Below are 19,435 nucleotides of genomic sequence, written 5' to 3' on the forward strand. Positions count from 1 at the left end.
CAGCACTTAGCCTCATGGAGATTTGCGCTCTTTCGTGCGCATACGCACGAAAGACCGCACTCTCGCTTTTGGGGAAACTCCCCTGTCCGCACAGGAAGCGCATAGCGCTTGCCGGCGGACGTCACGCTGTGCGGCCTTAATTGCCCCGCCCACGTAAAATGGCAGCTGGGCCCACTTCTCCGGCAGGGATCGGCTCCCTGCCCGCCGGAGATTGGGTTGGGCCTGCCAGCCCGGCAGGCAGAAAATTCTGCCCAGTGTATGTCCAAAGGACATGGACAATATCCAAGCTTGGGCTGACAAGTGCCAAGCAATGACCATCTCCAACAAGAGAGAATCTAACCATCGCCCCTTAACATTCAATGGCATTACCATTGCTGAATCCCTCCCACTATCAACATCCTGGGGGTTACCATTGACCAGAAGCTGAACTGGACTAGCCATATGAATATGGTGGTTACAAGAGCAGGTCAAAGGCTAGGAATCCTGTGGCAAACAATTCACCACTCGACTCACCAAAGCCTGTCCACTATCTACAAGGCACAAGTCAAGAGTGTGATTGAATACTCTCCACTTGTCTGGACGAGTGCAGCTCCAGCAACGTTCAAGACATCATCCAGGACAAAGCAGCTCGCTTGATTGGCACCCCATCCACAAACATTCACTTCCTCCACCGCTGCGCGCAGGAATTCACCAAGGCTCTTTTGACAGTACCTTCCTAACCCACAACCACTACCATCTAGAAGGACAAGGGCAGCAAACACATGGGAACATCACCACCTGGAACTTCCCCTCTAAGCCACTCACCATCCTGACTTGGAAATATATCGCCATTCCTTCACTGTCACTGGATCAAAATCCTGGAACTCCCTTCCTAACAACAACGTGGGTGTATCTACACCACATGGACTGCAGCAGTTCAAGAAGGCAGCTGACCACCACCTTCTCAAGGGCAACTAGGGATGGGCAATGAATGCTGGCCTAGTCAGCGACACCCACATCCCATAAATGAATAAAAAGAATTGCTCATCAGGCTTGTTGATTATTCTGCTGGTGTCTCCCTTTCCAGGTAAAGGACATTCTGGAGAACCACAGGTGGCTGTTCCACCCGTTCACCCTGCGTATGGAGCCAGTGCTCTTTGACTGGGGTGATGAGAGCCATATGCAAGAAGTCTCGCTCAGACACTTTTTTACGCTTGTCACCACCACCCTCTATAGAAAGACCATTGCCTTGGCAGCACAGCATACCATCTCTTGTCAGCTATGACCACTCATGTGGGAGGATGGAAGTTTGGAGTCGCGAGTTGGATGGCCACCGCTAGACATGCCCCTTGTATGCATCCACCTCCCTCCCATCCTTCATTGCTGTGTCCGAGTGCAGCTGATGGCAGATAGCTCAGACTGAATGCCAGCTTCACACCTTGCTGTGATTTCTATTCTGAGACCCATGATTCGGAAACAAACCTACTGCTGTGTAGGCTTCACCATAGAGTGAGGATCACAACTGAGCATTGTTCTCATAGTTTCCTCATGATTATCAGAGTGTCCCTTTAGTCAAGCAAAGGTGCTGACCTTGAATTCCACCCACCTGAAAAAACCCTCCTCCCACTTCAATGTATTACAGTTTTACATAGAGGACATTGCCTTGATGCTGCTGAAAAATGGTGCACGTATTATTCCAAACTCACTCCACCACCTTTTACCTTCCCGTCAACCACCAACTTCCCCCATCACCGTTGACCCACTCAATGCCGCCTTTACTCTCCCCTCTGTCACCCTGGAACCTTCCCCCATTACCCTGGATCCGATCACCATCCATTTCCACATGCCTTTCCTCCCCTCATAGCCTACACCTGTTACCACACACATGCCCAGCCTTACCCTGGCCACCCTCGTTATCCATGCCACCTTTCTTGTCCTCCTCCAGGATCCACCTGATGACACGTATACCTGCCAGACGCATGTCTTGAGCCTCCCGCCCTACCGCATCCCACTTCCCTCCAAGTGTCACTGTTTCCTCCTACCACCAGTGCCTGAGTTCTCCCCCTCCCCCCGAAAGGGCCTCACTCGCTAACACACTTTGCCTCCCTTTCCCGGGTGCGCTCTGCCCCCTGACTTTTCCCGGGTGCGCTCAGCCCCCTCACCCTCTCCCCCCAACCCCCCACCCTTTTTTTTTCTGGGCGTTCTTCCCTACACCCCCCTCCACGTCGCTTGCCCAGCTTCTGCACCACCCTTCTATTCTCCACCCTCCCCTTGCATATCATTTCCTGCCTTCTTGCAGTTTTGACTACCTGCACTTGAGAGCAGTTCCCTAGAAGGCGAAAGCAATCTCGACTGACCTGAAAGTGCAGAAAGAGGCTGCAAAGAGATATATATGGGTTAAATGAGTGGGCAACAAGGTGGTAGATAGAATACAATGTGGGGAAGTGTGAAGTTATTTGCTTCGGTAATAGAAATAGGAAAGTAGAATTTTTTTTTTTAAAGGGCATGAAACTCGTCAGTATTGATGTTCAAGAAAACCTGGGTGTACTCATGCAAGGACCACAGAAGGTTGGTACATCAAGCAATTAGAAAGAACAATAGCATGGCCTTTAGTGCAAGGAGCTTGGAGTACAAGAAAACAAGTGTTGCTACAATTTTACAGGACTTTGAGCCTACACCTGGAGTGCCATGTGCAAATTTGGTCTCCATATCTAAGGAAGGATATACTTTCCTTGGAGGCAGTATGGCGAAGGTTCATTAGATTGGTTCCTGGGATGAAAGAGTTGTCCTATGATGAGAGGCTGAGTAAATTAGGCCTATCCTGTCTGGAGTTCAGAAGAATCAGAGGTGATCTCATACAAGACACTGAAGAGGCTTGACATGAAGACACTGGCTAGGAATCTATAACACAGGGACATAGGACCAGATTTTTGCAGAATTGGGGAGACTCCACAGACCTATAAAAATGGCAGATGGGTCCTGGATTCCTAGTGCCCCCAATTTTCTTTGGTGTGAAAGAGGCTGAGGGCTGCACCCTGCACCTGGACCTGGCTGGCTCCATTGTGGGGGTAGGCACATCCTAGTCCCTCACAATTTTCATAAGAGTTGGGCCAACTTCTCATGGACTCATGATACATTGTCCCTCAGAGGAATCATGAACCATAGTGTAGATGCTGAAATCCTTTGAAAGATCAAATGGTCTTCCCATGTTCTCCATGCTAGCCCATGCACCCCCATCCACCCCAAATGGCCCATCAAACCATCTACGTCAATTCATAGCACTTCCATGCCCGTTCACCCAGTATACACTGTTACTAGAGGGTTCATTGGTTCATATCTGGAACAGTCCTGGCAGATTGGGGGGTGGCAAATGTAACTCCACTATCTTAAAAAGGAGGGAGGGAAAAAACAGGGAATTACAGACTGGTTAGTCTAATATCAGTGGTAGGGAAAATGCTAGTCTGTTATAAAGGATATGATAACAGAATACTTAGAAAATATCAACAGGATGAGACAAAGTCAACATGGATTTATGAAAAGGAAATCATGTTTGACAAACCTACTGGAGTTTTTTGAGGATGTAACTAGCAGAATAGATAAGGGAGAACCACTGGATGTGGTGTATTTGGATTTTCAGAAAGCTTTTGATAAAGTCCCACATAAGTTAATGTGCAAAATTAAAGCACATTGGATTGGGGGTAATATATTGGCATGGATTGAGAATTGGTTAGCAGACAGGAAACAGTAGGAATAAATGGGTCTTCAGAATGGCAGGTGGTGACTAGTGGGGTACCATAGGGATCAGTGCTTGGGCCCCAGCTATTCACAGTATATACCAATTAATTGGATGAGGGAACCAAATGTAATATTTCCAAGTTTGCTGATGACACAAAACTAGGTGGGAATGTGAGTGGTGAGGAGGATGCTAAGAGGCTTCAAGGTGATTAAGACCAGTAGAGTGAGTGGGCAGATGCAGCATAATGTGAATAAGTGTGAAGTTATCCACTTTGGTAGGAATAACAGAATGCCAGAGTATTATTTAAATGGTGAAAGATTGGGAAATGTTGATGTACAAAAGGACCTGGGTGTCCTTGTCCATCAGTCACTGAAAGCAAGCATGCAGGTGCAGCAAGCAGTTAAGAAGGCAAATAGCATGCTGGCCTTCATTTCGAGAGGACTTGATTACAGGAGCAAGGATGTCTTACTGCAGCTATACAGGGCCTTGGTGAGACCACACCTAGAGTATTGTGTGCAGTTTTGGTCTCCTTACCTAAGAAAGAATAGAATATACTTGCCATAGAGGGAGTGCAGCGGAGGTTCAACAGACTGATCCCTGGAATGGTGGGATGGTCATATGAGAGATTGGGCCGATTAGGCCTGTATTCAGTGGAATTGAGAAGAATGAGAGGGGATCTCATTGAAACATATAAAATTCTGACAGGGCTAGACTGACTGGATGCAGGAATGATTCCTCTGGCTGGGGTGTCCAGAACAAGGAGTCACAATCTCGATACGGGGTAGGCCATTTAGGACTGAGATGAGGAGAAACTTCTTCATTCAGAGGGTGGTGAACCTGTGAAATTCTCTACCACAGAATGCTGTGGAGGCCAAGTCACTAAATATATTTAGGAAGGAAATAGATTTTTAAACTCTAAAGGCATCAAGAGGTATGGGGAGAGAGCAGGAGCATGGCGTTGAGCTAGAGCCATGGTCATATTGACTGGCAGAGCAGGCTTGAAGGGCCGAATGAACTACTCCTACTTTTCTATCTTGCTATGTAAATGCTTAGAAAAGCAGCCATTCGTAACTTTCTTAAAAAAAACTGCTGTTCCTGCAGCCCTATAAAAGTGTCAATCAACTAGACCTTTAAATTATCAATGCTAGAAACTACAAGCTTTACAGCTCTTAATCCTGTATAAATAAACATTGAGCCAGTGACGAAATAGGTTTACAACCTTTTACCTCTGTGCTTTATTAGTCAAGCAATGCCTTCCCTTCTGTGCGCCTGTTCCAACAAACCCATCATGCATGCTTTTCTGAGAGCCCAGACTTCCATTACTTTGATAAAACGGGTGGAGAGAAGGGAAAACATTGCTTGGTTGAAATCTCGAGCTTTTTTCTTAGATCTATTTTGTCAATGGTTCATGTTTGCACAAGATAAAGAGGTGTCACATGCTTATAGATTCTGCTATTGATACTCCAAATGTCTGGTTGATTGACACTTTAAAAGATATGCAGCAATTTATCTTTTAAGCAAGTTATGAATGAACTGCTTTTTAAGCATTTCCACATATGCCATTACTATAGGCTTCATTGGTTCTGTGCACATTGGATGAATGGGGGAGATAGAGGTGTAATGGTAATGTCACAGGATTAGTAATCCAGAGGTCCAGGCTATTGCTCTGGGGAAACCACTTCAAATCCTACCACAGAGGCTGGCAGAATTTAAATTCAGTTAATAAATCTGGAATATAAAGCTAGCCTCAGTAATGGTGAGCATGACAACTATCACCAGTTGTTGTAAAAACCCATCTGATTCACTAATGTCCTTTAGGGAAGGAAATCTGCCATCCTTACCTGCTGTATGTTTGACTCCAGACCACAGCAATGTGGTTGATTCTCAACTGCCCCCTGAGATAGCCTAGCAAGCCACTCAGTTCAAGGCAATTAGACATAGGCAATAAATGCTGGCCCTGCCAGTGACACCCACATACTATGACAAAATACAGATAAAAAAGGGAATCAAAGTGCTGTGAGTCGGTATAAAGGGTATGAGGGGCCATTGGGGGTAGGTGGGGGAATGAGTTGGCATAGATGTAGCATGGGGAGTGGGTTGGGGGGATGATGGTGGGAGGGGTGAGGGGTATAGGGCCTAACATTTAAAAAAAACAACTGGGATGGGCCTTTTAACCAGCTCACCTCTTCAGCCGGCAGCCACTGTGGACACCTCAGATTTGCATCCGGGGGCGGCAGGCCTTACTCTATCCCTCACCATTTGGGACACTTTTTCCTGATGCGGGTGCGCCTACCGGGAAATGTCCCTACTTGAGCTATCGCCCTCTAAGACGAAAATCCAGCCCATAGACTCGGGATAAGGGTTTGATCATTTAGGTCTGAGGTGACGAGAAACTTCTTGACTCAGAAGACTGAATTCTTTACTCCAGAGGTTGTGGATGCTTCATCGTTGAGTATATTCAAGGCTGGGGTAGATAGATTTATGATCTTTCAGGGAATCGAGGGATATGGGGAGTGGGATGGGAAAGTGGAATTGAGGCACAAAATTGGCCATGGCCATATAGAGTAGCAGGGTTGAGGGACCAAATGGTCTACTCCTATTTATGTTTTTATGTACTTAACAAATAAACTTAAATGCATCAAGTACATCAATCTCATTTTTTCTGTTTTTCTTCTTGCCATAATAAATTAAAATATAATCTTCAATTCATATTTAAGTAAGGTCTTTGGTGCCTTTTATTAAAGTCTGACAGCATAGTGCTTGCATTGTACGGTTATATCAGATATCAGTTGTATCACTGCAACTTTTCATTGTCACAGGAAAGCTTTGAGGTTGAGCTATTCAATCGAATACCATTTGAGATTAAAATTTTCCGACAAATTGCAATTGATTGTACAAGTGTTCATTGTATTATCAGCCTTTTGCATTAGCTCTTACTTTTGGGAACAATCCACCTGAGAGAGTTAGTTAAAAATTAGATAAAATTTTAAATTGCCTCCTTTTCTTCTTAGGATTTCACTCACGCACGGCAGCTCTATTCCTCCTGCCTTGAACTGGTTACAGAGTTTTCCCCAAAGCTTCGCCAAGTTATGTTGAATGAAATGCTACTTTTGGATATCAGCGCGCACAAATCGGGCATAGAAAGTGCAGGAGAGCGTCCACCAGCTGACCTTGTGAGTCGGGTTCGAGGTTACCTTGAGATGAGGCTACCGGGTAAGGGAAGAATTTTTTTTACTGACTTTTCAAAATATAAAAATTTGACTTTATGATAGCTCATGTTATGCCCAGGATTGTTCAGGTGTGGATTCAAACCAGTAGTTTGTCATATGGTTACTTGGAAATCTCAGTTGTCTGATATAAGAGAAATGCTGAACTGAGGCTAGATGTTTCACAAAGGGGAAAAGCTGAGGAAGACTTGAAATGACCTGGAGCCATTTTATGGACCTCCTAATGGTCAACTGCAGAATGACATGCATGAAGATCTATGAGCAGATCAACATTTCATCGCTTTGATCAGTGAGAAGGGAAGAGGAGGGAAAAAAATCATAATTATGCAAAGCTTTTTATCTTTTTTTGAAAAATAATGCATGCTGGCAAGCTATTGCATCTAATTAACTACTCCCCTGTCATCTGGACCTTCCAGCTCAACTTAGTTTGCAGTGTAGATGCTATAATTAGGAAGATTCTGCCTCTGTTATATATCTGTGTCCTTTTTGAAGCCTGTTCTGAATGTTTAATAAAGCTAGGTTTACAAACTGTTTTGTAATATTGTCTGAAGTGGAAGCATGACTATTGATCAATTACATAATGAAGCTGATCACAATTATTGAGAAGCCTGTGGGCTTCTGTTCGGTCTGAAATGGATGGTGTAGACTTGTGCACAGAGTGCAGAAATCACAACAGTCTTCATGAAAACAGATTGGGTAAAGTTATAAACGGTTCATTCTGTTCTCTTGTTCTGAGGTCTGTCTTAACTTCACCAGACATGTTGAGCTAGAGTGACTATAGCTACAGCAGGAACATCAACTTGCATTTATATAGCACATTTAAAGTATCAGTGCAAGGCAGGAGGAAAATATCCATAAGCACTTCGCAAGAGCATAATCAAAAAATGAACACAGAGCCATATTAGAAGGTATCAGAAAGACATGTTCAAATAGATGGATTTTAAGGAAGAATAGAGAGAGATGTGGAAGTTGGAGAGACAGTTAAGTTTAGAAAGTGAGTTCGAGAGCCTGGAGCTTGAGAAGTTGAAGGCACTATGGTAAATGGGGTGGAGAGGAGAGTTGTACGAGGTTGGAGTCAGAACAGTGTCCAGGGGAGAGCCTTTGGGCTGATGGAGGTTACAAAGTTGGGGAGGCCGCAGAGGTAAAGGTGGGTGGCTTGGGGGGCTGATTTTTTCTTGTGTTTTTCACCATTAAAGCCATAGTGTATTATTTTCTGTCATCTGAGTTGTGCATTTCAATTAACACCAGCTTTAGTTTTCTGATATTTAAAACATCTTTTCTGACAATTTATTAGTATTAAAAATCTAATTGGTGACAACAGTATTGTTTTTGTATTTAAAATTCCCTCTGTGCATTAAGAGCTGAGTCAGTTTTTGCACATGAGGCCACCATTTTATTCTCTTTTACAGCATACCCTGGTGGTAAAATGTCATCGCGTCATTCAGCCATGCTAAGAGAAGGTAAACCGAACACTTGGCCGGCTGTTTATGATCAACATAAAAACACTTATTTTACTTTGTTTGCACTGTAGTTAAAATTTTGTAGTGATGAAAGTGACACTGAATATCTTTGCAGCTTCCAGCACATTTAATTAATAGTTAATATCTGCAAAATTTATATGCTGAACCTGCAAAATATTTTGACTTTAATCCAACATTATTCTTTGCACCACAGAGCACATTCTCTGTTTTCTTACACTATATCTATTTCAGTTCTCTTCCTAACCCACTCTGACTCTTTGAAGCTAAATTCTAGCCTATATGCCCAAAATAATTCTTTGAATTCTGAAATTGTGTGTAAAGTTTAGCTTTATTCTATATTAAATGTTCTATTGGCATTTGTTGAATAAGCCAAGTAGCATTTTTTTGAAATCTAGTACAGCTGTTTGTACTAATTGTATTTTGGATTTTTTTGTCTGAGCAATCAATTATACACTACCACAAAGGTAAGCAGTGTAACTAGCACTTGCAGAAGTTTTTAATGCTTGTGACTCTCAAAGAATATTTAAACTTCAGCTCTCTAAATATTTGAATTTTCCACATGAGTGGTGACCATAAACACCCCTGACTTGAGTAAAGCATTAGTGCTTGCAATGTTGAGAAAGTAACAGAAGGAATCAATCTTTAAGTTCCCCTTATGCGTTGCTGCAGATGTGCGCAACATTTTGAAGTGGAGAACTGAATCTATCTGCCACAGCCAATAATTGGGCTACATATGATTAAAATACCTTAGGATCAGAAGCAGGATTAAATGCAAGTTTAATACAATTGCTTTTCCAATAAAACATTAATATTTATGTATTGGATAAATAACCCTGGAAACCTACAGAACCAGTTTTCATGCAACATCTGTGGCTTATATTTGCATCGGAAGGTATTTACATTTGTTACAGAACACTATTGCTTTGTCTCTCCAATGCAAGGTCTGGTCTTACTTCCCCTTCACCAGGGGCTTTATTGATGAAACCAGCTTTGTCATAGACAACTGAAAAACTTAATGTAGCTGAGCCCTTAGCAAAAACAAATTATTCTGTAAGATCATTTGTGAAAGTATTAAGTGCTGTCAATATTGGCAGCATGCATTCCAACTCCTTTGCTGGGAACATTGACAATACCAGCATACCCACCGCATCAACCCTGCTCTTCAGCTACTCATTGCATTAAAGCTTATTTGGTTCTATTTGAATACATGGTGCGGCATAAGTAATATTGACAGTAGTAGGGTTTACAAACATCTCCAGTTCTGGCCATCTGTCACGGAAGCCTTGAAAACAACTAACAAACTCTCAGGCCATGAGCCATGAAGTATAACCCACAAAGAAAGTAGGCCTCTGCAGCTGTTTTTCAAGAACAGAATATTACAGTGAGGCCTAACCATAAACCAGCTGACTTGCAAACACCAAAACTTAAATCAGAAGCAGGCGTATGGCTGAACAGTTCTGTTGCGACTGCTTGCAGCTTCTTATTCAGAACGTTCAAGTGCCTCGTGATGTCGACTAAAAATGCAAGATCCATTAACCATGCCTCATCATGGAGGTCTGCTGAGGATGTTCTGGTCCATGGAGAGGTATATTTTATAACCAAAAGCTGCTTGAGCACCATCCCACAACTCACTGCACAACAAATCCTTGTGTGTTGTAGTTAACTTCTCCAGCTGCTGCACCAAGTCCGTTTTGCCCATTACACTGTCCTTGCTGACCTACACTGGTTCCTGATTAAGTATTTCTCATTAAAATTCTCATCTTTATTTTCAAATCTCTCCTTGGCCTCATCTCCCTATCTCTGAAATCTCCTCCAGCCTCACAGCCCTCTTGAGCATCCCTGATTTTAATCGCCCCACCATTGGCAGCCATGCTTTCAGCTGACATAGCTCTAAGCTCTGGAACTCCCTTCCTAAACCTTCACTTCTCTAACTCTTTGCTCCTTCAAAACACCTTAAACAAAAATAAAGATATGCCATTTATATACATGTAATTCATTATAGTGCTGTATTCTCGATCATTTTCATAATGTATTTGCCACATGGTCTCTCACTTTACAGAAATCAAACCAAAATGCTACATGTGAAAATTACGCATAGAATTCAAAACTGATTGAAATTAAGTTTTCAGCCAAATGCTCAGTTTGTGTGTGGATGTGTGTATACAGACATTAGCATAGTATAATAAAAGCATAGAAATATTCCCCTTTTCAAAATTAATATTTTAGCACTTGACAAAGATAGGAGTTAGTCAGTTTTTCACCCAGCTACCTTTTCTCTCCAAAATACCGTGAATGCAGTTCCTCTAGCCATTTAGATATTGACACAAATTGTGATTGTACTGAATTCTCAGGTCAGACTATACCCCATATTTGTAAACCACCTGATTGCTGCTCGTGTGCCATGATAGTATGTAAGTTCTGCCACGTTTTCCATTAGATTGATATTGACAATCTCATGCCTCAACATTCTGCCTCCTGACTCTATCTGAGACCTCACCTTGGACAAGAAATGCACTGTTTTGTAACCCACCTTGCTCAATTTATAACATTTATAGTCAATGGAATTGCCCCTCTAATTTTCTGAGCTGTTGATTTAGGTTCACAGGATTCAGAGTTACATCACACAGGATTAAGTTTGACTCAGTACACCTGCAGCCTGCAGGAGTGCCCGCATTTATTATTCTTTAGGAACATGAGATGTACCCAAGTTGGACCAAATCAGATAACCCCTAGCTTTAGAAGTGTGACTACCTTCTGGAACACAGTGTCCAGGTAACTTGCTCCCTCCCTGATGCATTGCAATGTCTGTAGCTCGGCCTCCCGTTCATTAACTCTGAGCCAAAGCTCCTTGAGCTGCAGACAGTTATTGCACGTGGCTGCTGTGTTTCACACTGGCATCCGCGAGGTGCCACATATTGCCACATATTACCCAAAGTGATTTGATCATCTATTCTGGGCATGTGAGAAACTAGTTATGTAGTTGTTTTTGTTGTTGCAGCTGATAAGTTGCAAGAACCTCGAATCTGTTGCATAATTGCAAGGGCTGAGGCTCTTCCACTTCTATCTTGTGGGTCCCCATACCTGCCTCACTCCCAGTCACACTCTCCTGTCCCTAGTCATGGACCAAATCAGATAACCCCTAGCCTTAGAAGTGTGACTACCTTCTGGAACACAGTGTCCAGGTAACTTGCTCCCTCCCTGATGCATTGCAATGTCTGTAGCTCGGCCTCCCGTTCATTAACTCTGAGCCAAAGCTCCTTGACCTGCAGACAGTTATTGCACGTGGCTGCTGTGTTTCACACAGGCATCCGCGAGGTGCCACATATTACAGCCACAACACATCACCTCCCCAGCCACCTTTTATTGCATTTTAATTAACTAATTGATCATTTTTTAACTAATGCATCTAGTCTTGTTTGTGCTTATATTATTATTTCAATTAATATTCTATTTAGCCTGAATGAAATTCCCTAGCTAAGATAAATGGGAAATACTCACCAGCCAATCTTGCTTACTTGTGATGTCACACCTCGATTTTTGTTTCCAAACGCTGCTCTGACTGTCCACTGGCTGGCTACAACCCTCCTCTTTTAAGCCCTGCTCTGCTCTCTGTTTCTGCTGCTCTGGGAGTTTCCCACCACTCTCTCACATGTGTAATTCCAATTGGTTGCTAATTAGACATCAGAAGCAGGAATGCTTGCTAATTATTCTCTCCCTTACCTTGTGTAAGTCAGCCATAGCACCCCTACTGACACGGCAGTTCAGATCTAATAATTCCATACCGACCACGGGTTGAACCAGGGATCTGCCTGGTGTGGATCAACTATTCATGGGATAACCACTGAGCCGTCAGAGTAACAGTTGAGGCTCTTTTAATTGCTAAGCACTGACATCCTCACTTTCATCGGTACAATAATTCACTAAAAATGTTTTTTTAATGTAGAATTATTATTGCTAAGGTGGTGTAGATTTTAAAAATGATTGAATAAAGGAAACCATAGTTTAATTGTTATGTTTATAGATTTTTATTAATTTCTTTCAAATGTTTCAGACATTCCACTCCGGCAAATTATAACTGAAGAATGTGTTGCTTTCATGTTGAACTGGAAGGAAAATGAATATCTGACACTTCAAATTCCTGCAGCGCTTGTCCAGAACAATCCATTTGTGAAGGTAACCATATTTCTGCATTTTACCCTAGAGCTTGTTGTGCAGAAAAAAGAAAGCTACTCTGCTTGTCACATGTTGCTGGTTTCAGCAAGTTCCCTTGCAGAAAGCCTTTGGAGCATATCACTGCCCCAAGATACATGTTTCTCTGTGCTATCTCCATTTCATTTCTCTCTGTTGGCATATGGTGCAATTATGTGATCAGAGCAGCTAAAGGATTAAACTTTTAGGTTACCCCATTCATCTTCTATGCCTATGAAGAGAGACTGCTGGACATTCATGAATAGACCTCATTAGGTTCATATGTTTCTTATAACCTTATATTGAGGTATGACATCTTTCAGGAATAAAGCCTCTTCCACATAACAGGGTGCAAGAGAATACTACCCAGCGAATGCATTCCAAGATCTTTTGGGTCCAATAGATCTAGAAAACTAGGGAATAATTTTTACCACTTACAATTGTACAATAAATTCTGAGAGGTTCTGCTTCTAACACAAAGTATTACTTTTTGGGAGCACATATCAGAGAATTGTCAATGGGTGCCAATATGGCCAATATGCAGCAAACTTGCAGTTTCCCAAATCCAATGGATTTTATCATAATTCCAAGAAAGTTAAAGGCACTCAACTGACAAATGGAATTTAGCTTGGCGAAGTGTATGGAAATGTTTTTTGGTGCAGAGAACAGGGTCCTGAATGTGTATCCAGTGTATTCAGGATCCTATTCTCTGCACCAAAAAACATTTCCAGACACTTCTCAAGCTAAATTCCATTTGTCAGTTGAGTGCCTTTAACTTTCATTGATGTAACGGATGAAGATTTGGGTGTGATTGTTGCTCACTTTGGAAGGACTTGTTCAACATGAGCTGTTGGCAAATTAAATCACAGACCAGAATCGTGGCACTTAACAAAAACTTGATAAGTAACACTGTTTTTGTGGCTGTACTAATTGGTTAGCTTCTTGTTTCAAAGAGAAATAAATATTATTGGCCCATGTATGTATAGTAATGCTCCTTGGTCACCTATCACTGAGTAGCAAAGCTATGAATTTTGTAGTCCATTAAAATATGCAGGACAGAAGAAAACACTTGGAATCTTTTTTCTCCCCTTGTGTATCTTGTAGCTGGGACAACTTTTGGCTTCAACTTGTAAAGAGCTGCCTGGCCCAAAAGAAAGCAGAAGAACCGCTAAAGACCTCTGGGATGTAGTGGTTCAGATCTTTTGCTTATCTAGCCAACACAAGCGAGTCTGTGATGGAAGAATCAGTTTAATTAAACATCGAGAATCCTCGTTGGGGATCATGTATAGGTAACTTCTTCTTTATTGCACTGAGATTTGTAAGTAATTTAAGAGACCTAGTTACATGCACTAAATTTTTCTAATCTGATCAAATTAGATGTAGAACATTGTATACTTATAATGCACTCCAGGCGATTTCTACTATGCACTTCTTTGCACAAACAATCAAAGTAATAACATCTAATTGTTGAACATGAATATCTCACTGAATAGATCAAAAATATTATGTGCTGATAACTACAGATATTTATCACTGTTCAAATTGTGAGAAATAAATACTGAAAAGTATTCTCAATCTGGGATTAAGAATGTTCCCTGCTATTTTGTGCTCATGCTTTTGAAGATCACTTGTGATGCATGCTTATGAGGCATGTAACAATCCTGAACAGTGTTGAATGAACTATAATGCCTGATGTATATTAATTCTCTTTCTTCCACTTTAGGAGTGAGCTGGTAACATTCATCAAGAGACTGAGCGTAAGTATCAAAGCTGTTCAAGAAATTGAATGAGATGCTATCTGACCTCATTTCCATTTCTGTGTCTTGTAATGTGGAGGCATTCATTATTGAGGTGGTCAGTGAATGCTGTTCAGCACAAACACAAACAGTTGTAATACACACACACACACAAATAGAGCCATCATCCCCTCCTCTCTTATTCCGTCCCTATTTTACTTTGAACTGAACAAAAAGATGGTAAAAATGATGGAAATGGTGGTTTCACATACTTAATTTAGTGCCCAAGTGGAAGGTGTGCACTTTCCCACAAGATGGAACATCCAGCTATGGGTTTCTCTTATGCACCTCTCAGCATTTGGTTACTAGGTGCCTTTGGCAGATGCATAGAAGCAGGTTGCCCTCTTAGCCATGGATGGTGCAGGGACTGGGCAGATCCAGGTGGGGTAAGGAGAGGAAATATGTAGTTTCTTTTAAAAGGAGAGTTATCCGACAAAGAAATTGATTTGGATTTTTTAAACTACCAAATTCATGCCTAATTTTGGGATGCGGTTAGAGTATTAATAAACCCGGCCCAGCCACAGGCAAGATTTGAAAGGCTCTTTACATAATGCATTAAAAATGTATGATAAATTGTTATGTGGCACTTCCTTGCATAAACATTACTCATTTTGTCAGAGAGAAATCATGAAACCTTTGTATTGTTTTGTAGGATCCATTGGTTCTGACAACATTAATCTCCCTTTTTGTGAAGTTGCACAACATTGTTCGGGTTTGTATTGCTTAATATTTTAGATAAGGACATATTAATAAATATTGTATGTTAGAACAGTGAACTAATTTTGCAATATTGATTTTGGAATAGTTTCAAATAAAAACTGGGCTGATCTTTCTGTTTTAGGATGATATTGTAAATGATGTCACTGCAGAACATATGTCTATTTGGCCAACGTCCATCCCAAAGTAAGTTGGTGTTTGGTGACAATTTGACTCTATCATTGTATTTATTTAAGCAGTTCTGGCATAAATTGTGTATATGCAGGGGTACTATTTTAATCTCTCTTCAGTTAACAAAGTAATTGTTTTTGTTTTTATCTTGGTATTCTTTTGCTTTTGTATTGTTAGCTTGCAGTCTGTGGACGTTGAGGCTGTTGCTGTCACAATGAAGGAGCTGGTCAGTTATTCATTAAACATCAACTCCTGTAACCACTTCTGGTTAATTACCCAAGCAGATATTTACTTTGGTAAGTGCAACAAATTTTAAACCACCTGCTCAAATTACCTATTCAGTTAGTATATTTTTTTAAATGTTAATTTTTTTTTTCAGTCATTTGTGTGCTCCGCTTAGAGGCAGATCTTTGGCTCGTTATCTGCTAATACTTCATCCTGAACCGCTTTTCTTGGCAGTTTTTGTCGGTGGTGGTTTGCCATTGCCTTCCCCTATTGGGCAGGACCAGGAGTCAAATCCTAAGAACCTCAGCCAAAATGAAAATCGAACCCACGCTGTTGGCATTATTGCAAACCACATGCTAGCCATCTAGCCAACTGAGCTAACCAACCCCCATTTAAATGTGTGCGCACGAAAAATTAAATGAGCCTCAAGGACCTTTACAACCAATGGGAGTATTTTTGTTTGCAGTCACTGTTTTTCTGTAGGAAATGCAGAAGGCAATTTTCACTCACCAAGATCCCACAAACACAATGTGATAATGACCAGATAATCTGTTTTAGTGATGTTGGTGACCAAGGAGAACTTGCCTCCTGTTTATTTTGTAATAGTGCCATGGGATCTTCTGCATGCACCTCATACGGCAGATGGAGCCTCAGTAGTGCACTGGAGTGTCAGCTGATACTTTGTTCTCCTGTCTCTGGAGTGGGACCTGAATGTGTAATTTTCTGGCTTGCAGGCAAAAATTCTACCGCTGAACCACAGTTAACATGGCTTAGTATGGCTCTACTTCCCAAGGTTCAGGTTTTAGTTTAATGTGAAAATTCCAGTCTCTTCTCTCTATTTGCTACTTCTCACCTCGCTGTTGTGACCTGTCAATACCACTTTTATTTGCCCATCTTCCCCATCACATGTCATCTCCCATCCAACACTCCTCTGTTGTCCAAAGCTTTGTAACTGCTTTTGGGTGTTCCATTCATACCCAATTAAATTTGGTGAGTTTATTTCCAGGAATGGCTTCTTTATCTTTCCCTCTCCCTCACTGTAATTTTTATACTCCCATAAGGTTTTGTTCTAAGCCCGCTTGTCTGTCTTGTCTGCATAATGTCCCTCAATGATATCATCCGCAGACATGGGATCAGCTGTTCTGTGCATGCTGAGGAGACGAGCGGTACTCCCCTCCACTTTTGTTGACTGCGAGACTACTTGCCCAGTTATCAAGTCTTGGATGGGATCAACATTGATAAAATAGAAGGCATGATCTTCAGTTCCCCACCTAAACTCTCTCTCTTGCTACTGATTCCAACCACTTTCTTGGGTTGAACATGACTGTTTGTAATCTTGGTATCCTGTTTGACCTTTATCAGAGCTTCAGAGCCCATATCCTATCCATTACCAAATCTGTCTATCTTCACAATACTGTCCAATTGTGGAATCACATCTAATCAATGTGTATTAAGTTTTGCAAGCATGGGCTGGGTGGGTAGGGCCAGAACCCTGCCTGTTGTGAACAGCAGCTGGATATGCTGTTGATACAATCCGCCAGTCTTTGGGATGTACGGCCAACATACCTAGCATCACACTGGCACTGAAATTCATATACCACACTACCTATTTGTGTGATAGGCAGAACATCTAATCAGCATCATACAGTATAGATTGTTGTTTTCCCCTTGTATTGGTACTCTGCGTATTATCCTGATGACTGCAAGATGAAAAGCTTAGACATGTCTCTTTCTTTCAGCAATGCTCAAGTTCTGTATTACCAAACGACTATTAGATAGCTTGACTCAATTGATCTATTTTCAGGGCTGATACTCAAGTGCAGTACCAATGGAGTGCTGCACTGTTGCAGGTGCAGTCTTTCAGACTTTCAGACTAGAAGTCGAACCAAGGCCCTGTCTGCACCCTCAGGTGGATATAAAGATGCCTTGGTACTATTTTGAAGATGAGGCAATCATCTCCGTTGTCCTGGCCAATATTTATCCTTCAGTCTACGCCACAAAAGCAGATTCCCAGGTCATTACCACATTGCTGTTTGTGAGAGCTTGGTGTGCGCAAATTGGTGGTGATGTTTCCTATAATACAACAGTGCCGACACTTCAAGAAAGTTATTAATTGGCTGTAAAGCAGTTTGAGACATCCTGTGGTCATGGAAGGCACCACATAAATGCCAATCTGTATTTCTTTTTCTTTATCAAAACTGGAAGAAATTTTGACAAGTAAATTGCTGACTTCCTCAGATCTTGACAGCATCGAGATGAATGGAATCTTGTTTTTAGTATTTGAAATGTTAATTGTGGACATTTAAAATATGTAACTCTTTCACGATTCTATTATGAATCATTTAATGTATTGTTTGGGTGGCATGATGTAACTGTCAGACTTCATGAATATAACCTTTCACGTGGCATTTTTATTTTCTGATTTTTCCAGCAACCAATCAATTTTCAGCAGCTCTGCATTTCTACCTTCAAGCTGGTGCCATTTGTTCAGACTTTTTCAATAAAGGTGTCCCTTCTGATGTGTACACAGACATGGTAAGAGGGTTCAGGAATGAGAATTACGGATTGAAATTCACAGTTGCCTTTGTTTTATTATATTGTGCTTTGCCAGTCTCAAGACATTTAATTTTTGAATGACAGGCTCTTGACTCCATCCCAATTTAACAGTGATGTATGAAGGTTTTACTGACTGTCGCAGTTTTCTGCAGAATCCTATAATTTTGAATGGTTTCTGCACAAAAGGAGTCATTCAGCCCAATGTGTCCATGCCAGCTCTCTACAAAGGCAACTCGCCTTGTCGCAAGGCACCACCTTTTCCCTGTAGCCCTGCAAATGTTTTCGCTTCAGATACTCCAATTCTCCTCTGCGGGCCTTGATTTAACCTGCCTAACCACTCACTGCGTAAAAACGTTTTTCCTCATTTCGCTGTTAATTCTTTTGCCAACCACTTTAAATTGGTGCTCTGGTTGACTTAATGTTTAATACATTAGTAATTGTAAAGGAGAATCCTCACTTCTGTTGTCACCAGTCATAATCCAGCTCACAGCTAGCACCATAGCTCTGATCCTCCAGCTGTATTTTGCAGAAGAGCCGTATCTGTAATATAACAACATAAGATTCCTGGATGTAAAATGTCAAAATATTTTGCTGAAAGTCAGGGTAACTATTTTTTTATTTGTTCTTGGGCTGTGAGAGATGCTAGTGAATTCATGCTAGTTGCCATGGTCACCAAAGGGTCCCATGGTCAGACAAATGCATTTACAGCTGACTATTTCTTTGGATTGACCTTCAATTTCATAGCAGCTGATATAAAAGTCTATAGCATGTTAATGACAAAATAACTCCGGAAAATCATAATGCTTATGAAATGGTGGTTTCTCAAGAGGAAATCCATATTGAAACTACAACATAAAAGATGTGGTTGAACATCAGCCTTTTAGATGTGACTGCAAAACTTCACCCTTCCCTCCTGCTGGTGGGAAGACAATATAAAGCCTTCTCCCCCAATGTAGAGGAGACTGCATTGTGAGCAGCGAATACGATAGACTAAATTGAATGAGGTGCAAGTGAATCGCTGTTTCACCTGAAAGGAGTACTTGGACCTTGGACAGGGAGGAGGTAAATGGGCAGCTGTTGCACCTTCTGCGATTGCATGGGAAGGTGCCGTGGGAAGGGGACGAGGTGTTGGGGGTGATGCAGGAGTGGACCAGGGTGTCATGGAGGGAATGGTCCCTACGGAATGCTGACAGGAGAGGTGAGGGAAAGGTATGTTTGGTGGTGGCATCATGCTGGAGTTGCCAGACATGGCAGAGAATGATCCTTTGAATGAGTAAGCTGGTGGAGTGAAAAGTGAGGACAAGAGGGACCCGATCAAGGTTCTGGGAGGGAGGCAAAGAGGTGAGAGTAGGGATGCAT

General features: G+C 41.8%; 1 protein-coding gene across 3 annotated transcripts in view; it reads left to right on the top strand.

The window, feature by feature from the left end:
* Nucleotides 1-19,435, top strand: part of ints8 (integrator complex subunit 8) — a 111,579-nt gene that overhangs the window by 63,248 nt on the left and 28,896 nt on the right. For 2 of the 3 annotated variants that reach the window (XM_078540802.1, XM_078540803.1), the window contains exons 16-24: nt 6,727-6,928; nt 8,352-8,402; nt 12,475-12,596; nt 13,716-13,900; nt 14,335-14,368; nt 15,060-15,119; nt 15,249-15,310; nt 15,473-15,591; nt 17,952-18,055. In XM_078540802.1, the coding sequence (XP_078396928.1) occupies nt 6,727-6,928; nt 8,352-8,402; nt 12,475-12,596; nt 13,716-13,900; nt 14,335-14,368; nt 15,060-15,119; nt 15,249-15,310; nt 15,473-15,591; nt 17,952-18,055 (939 nt within the window). The remainder of the gene's footprint in view (nt 1-6,726; nt 6,929-8,351; nt 8,403-12,474; nt 12,597-13,715; nt 13,901-14,334; nt 14,369-15,059; nt 15,120-15,248; nt 15,311-15,472; nt 15,592-17,951; nt 18,056-19,435) is intronic. The other variant, XM_078540804.1, reaches the window with a different exon arrangement.

Source organism: Cetorhinus maximus, chromosome 4 (genome assembly GCF_964194155.1).
Source record: "Cetorhinus maximus chromosome 4, sCetMax3.hap1.1, whole genome shotgun sequence".
NCBI classification, from domain to species: domain Eukaryota; kingdom Metazoa; phylum Chordata; class Chondrichthyes; order Lamniformes; family Cetorhinidae; genus Cetorhinus; species Cetorhinus maximus.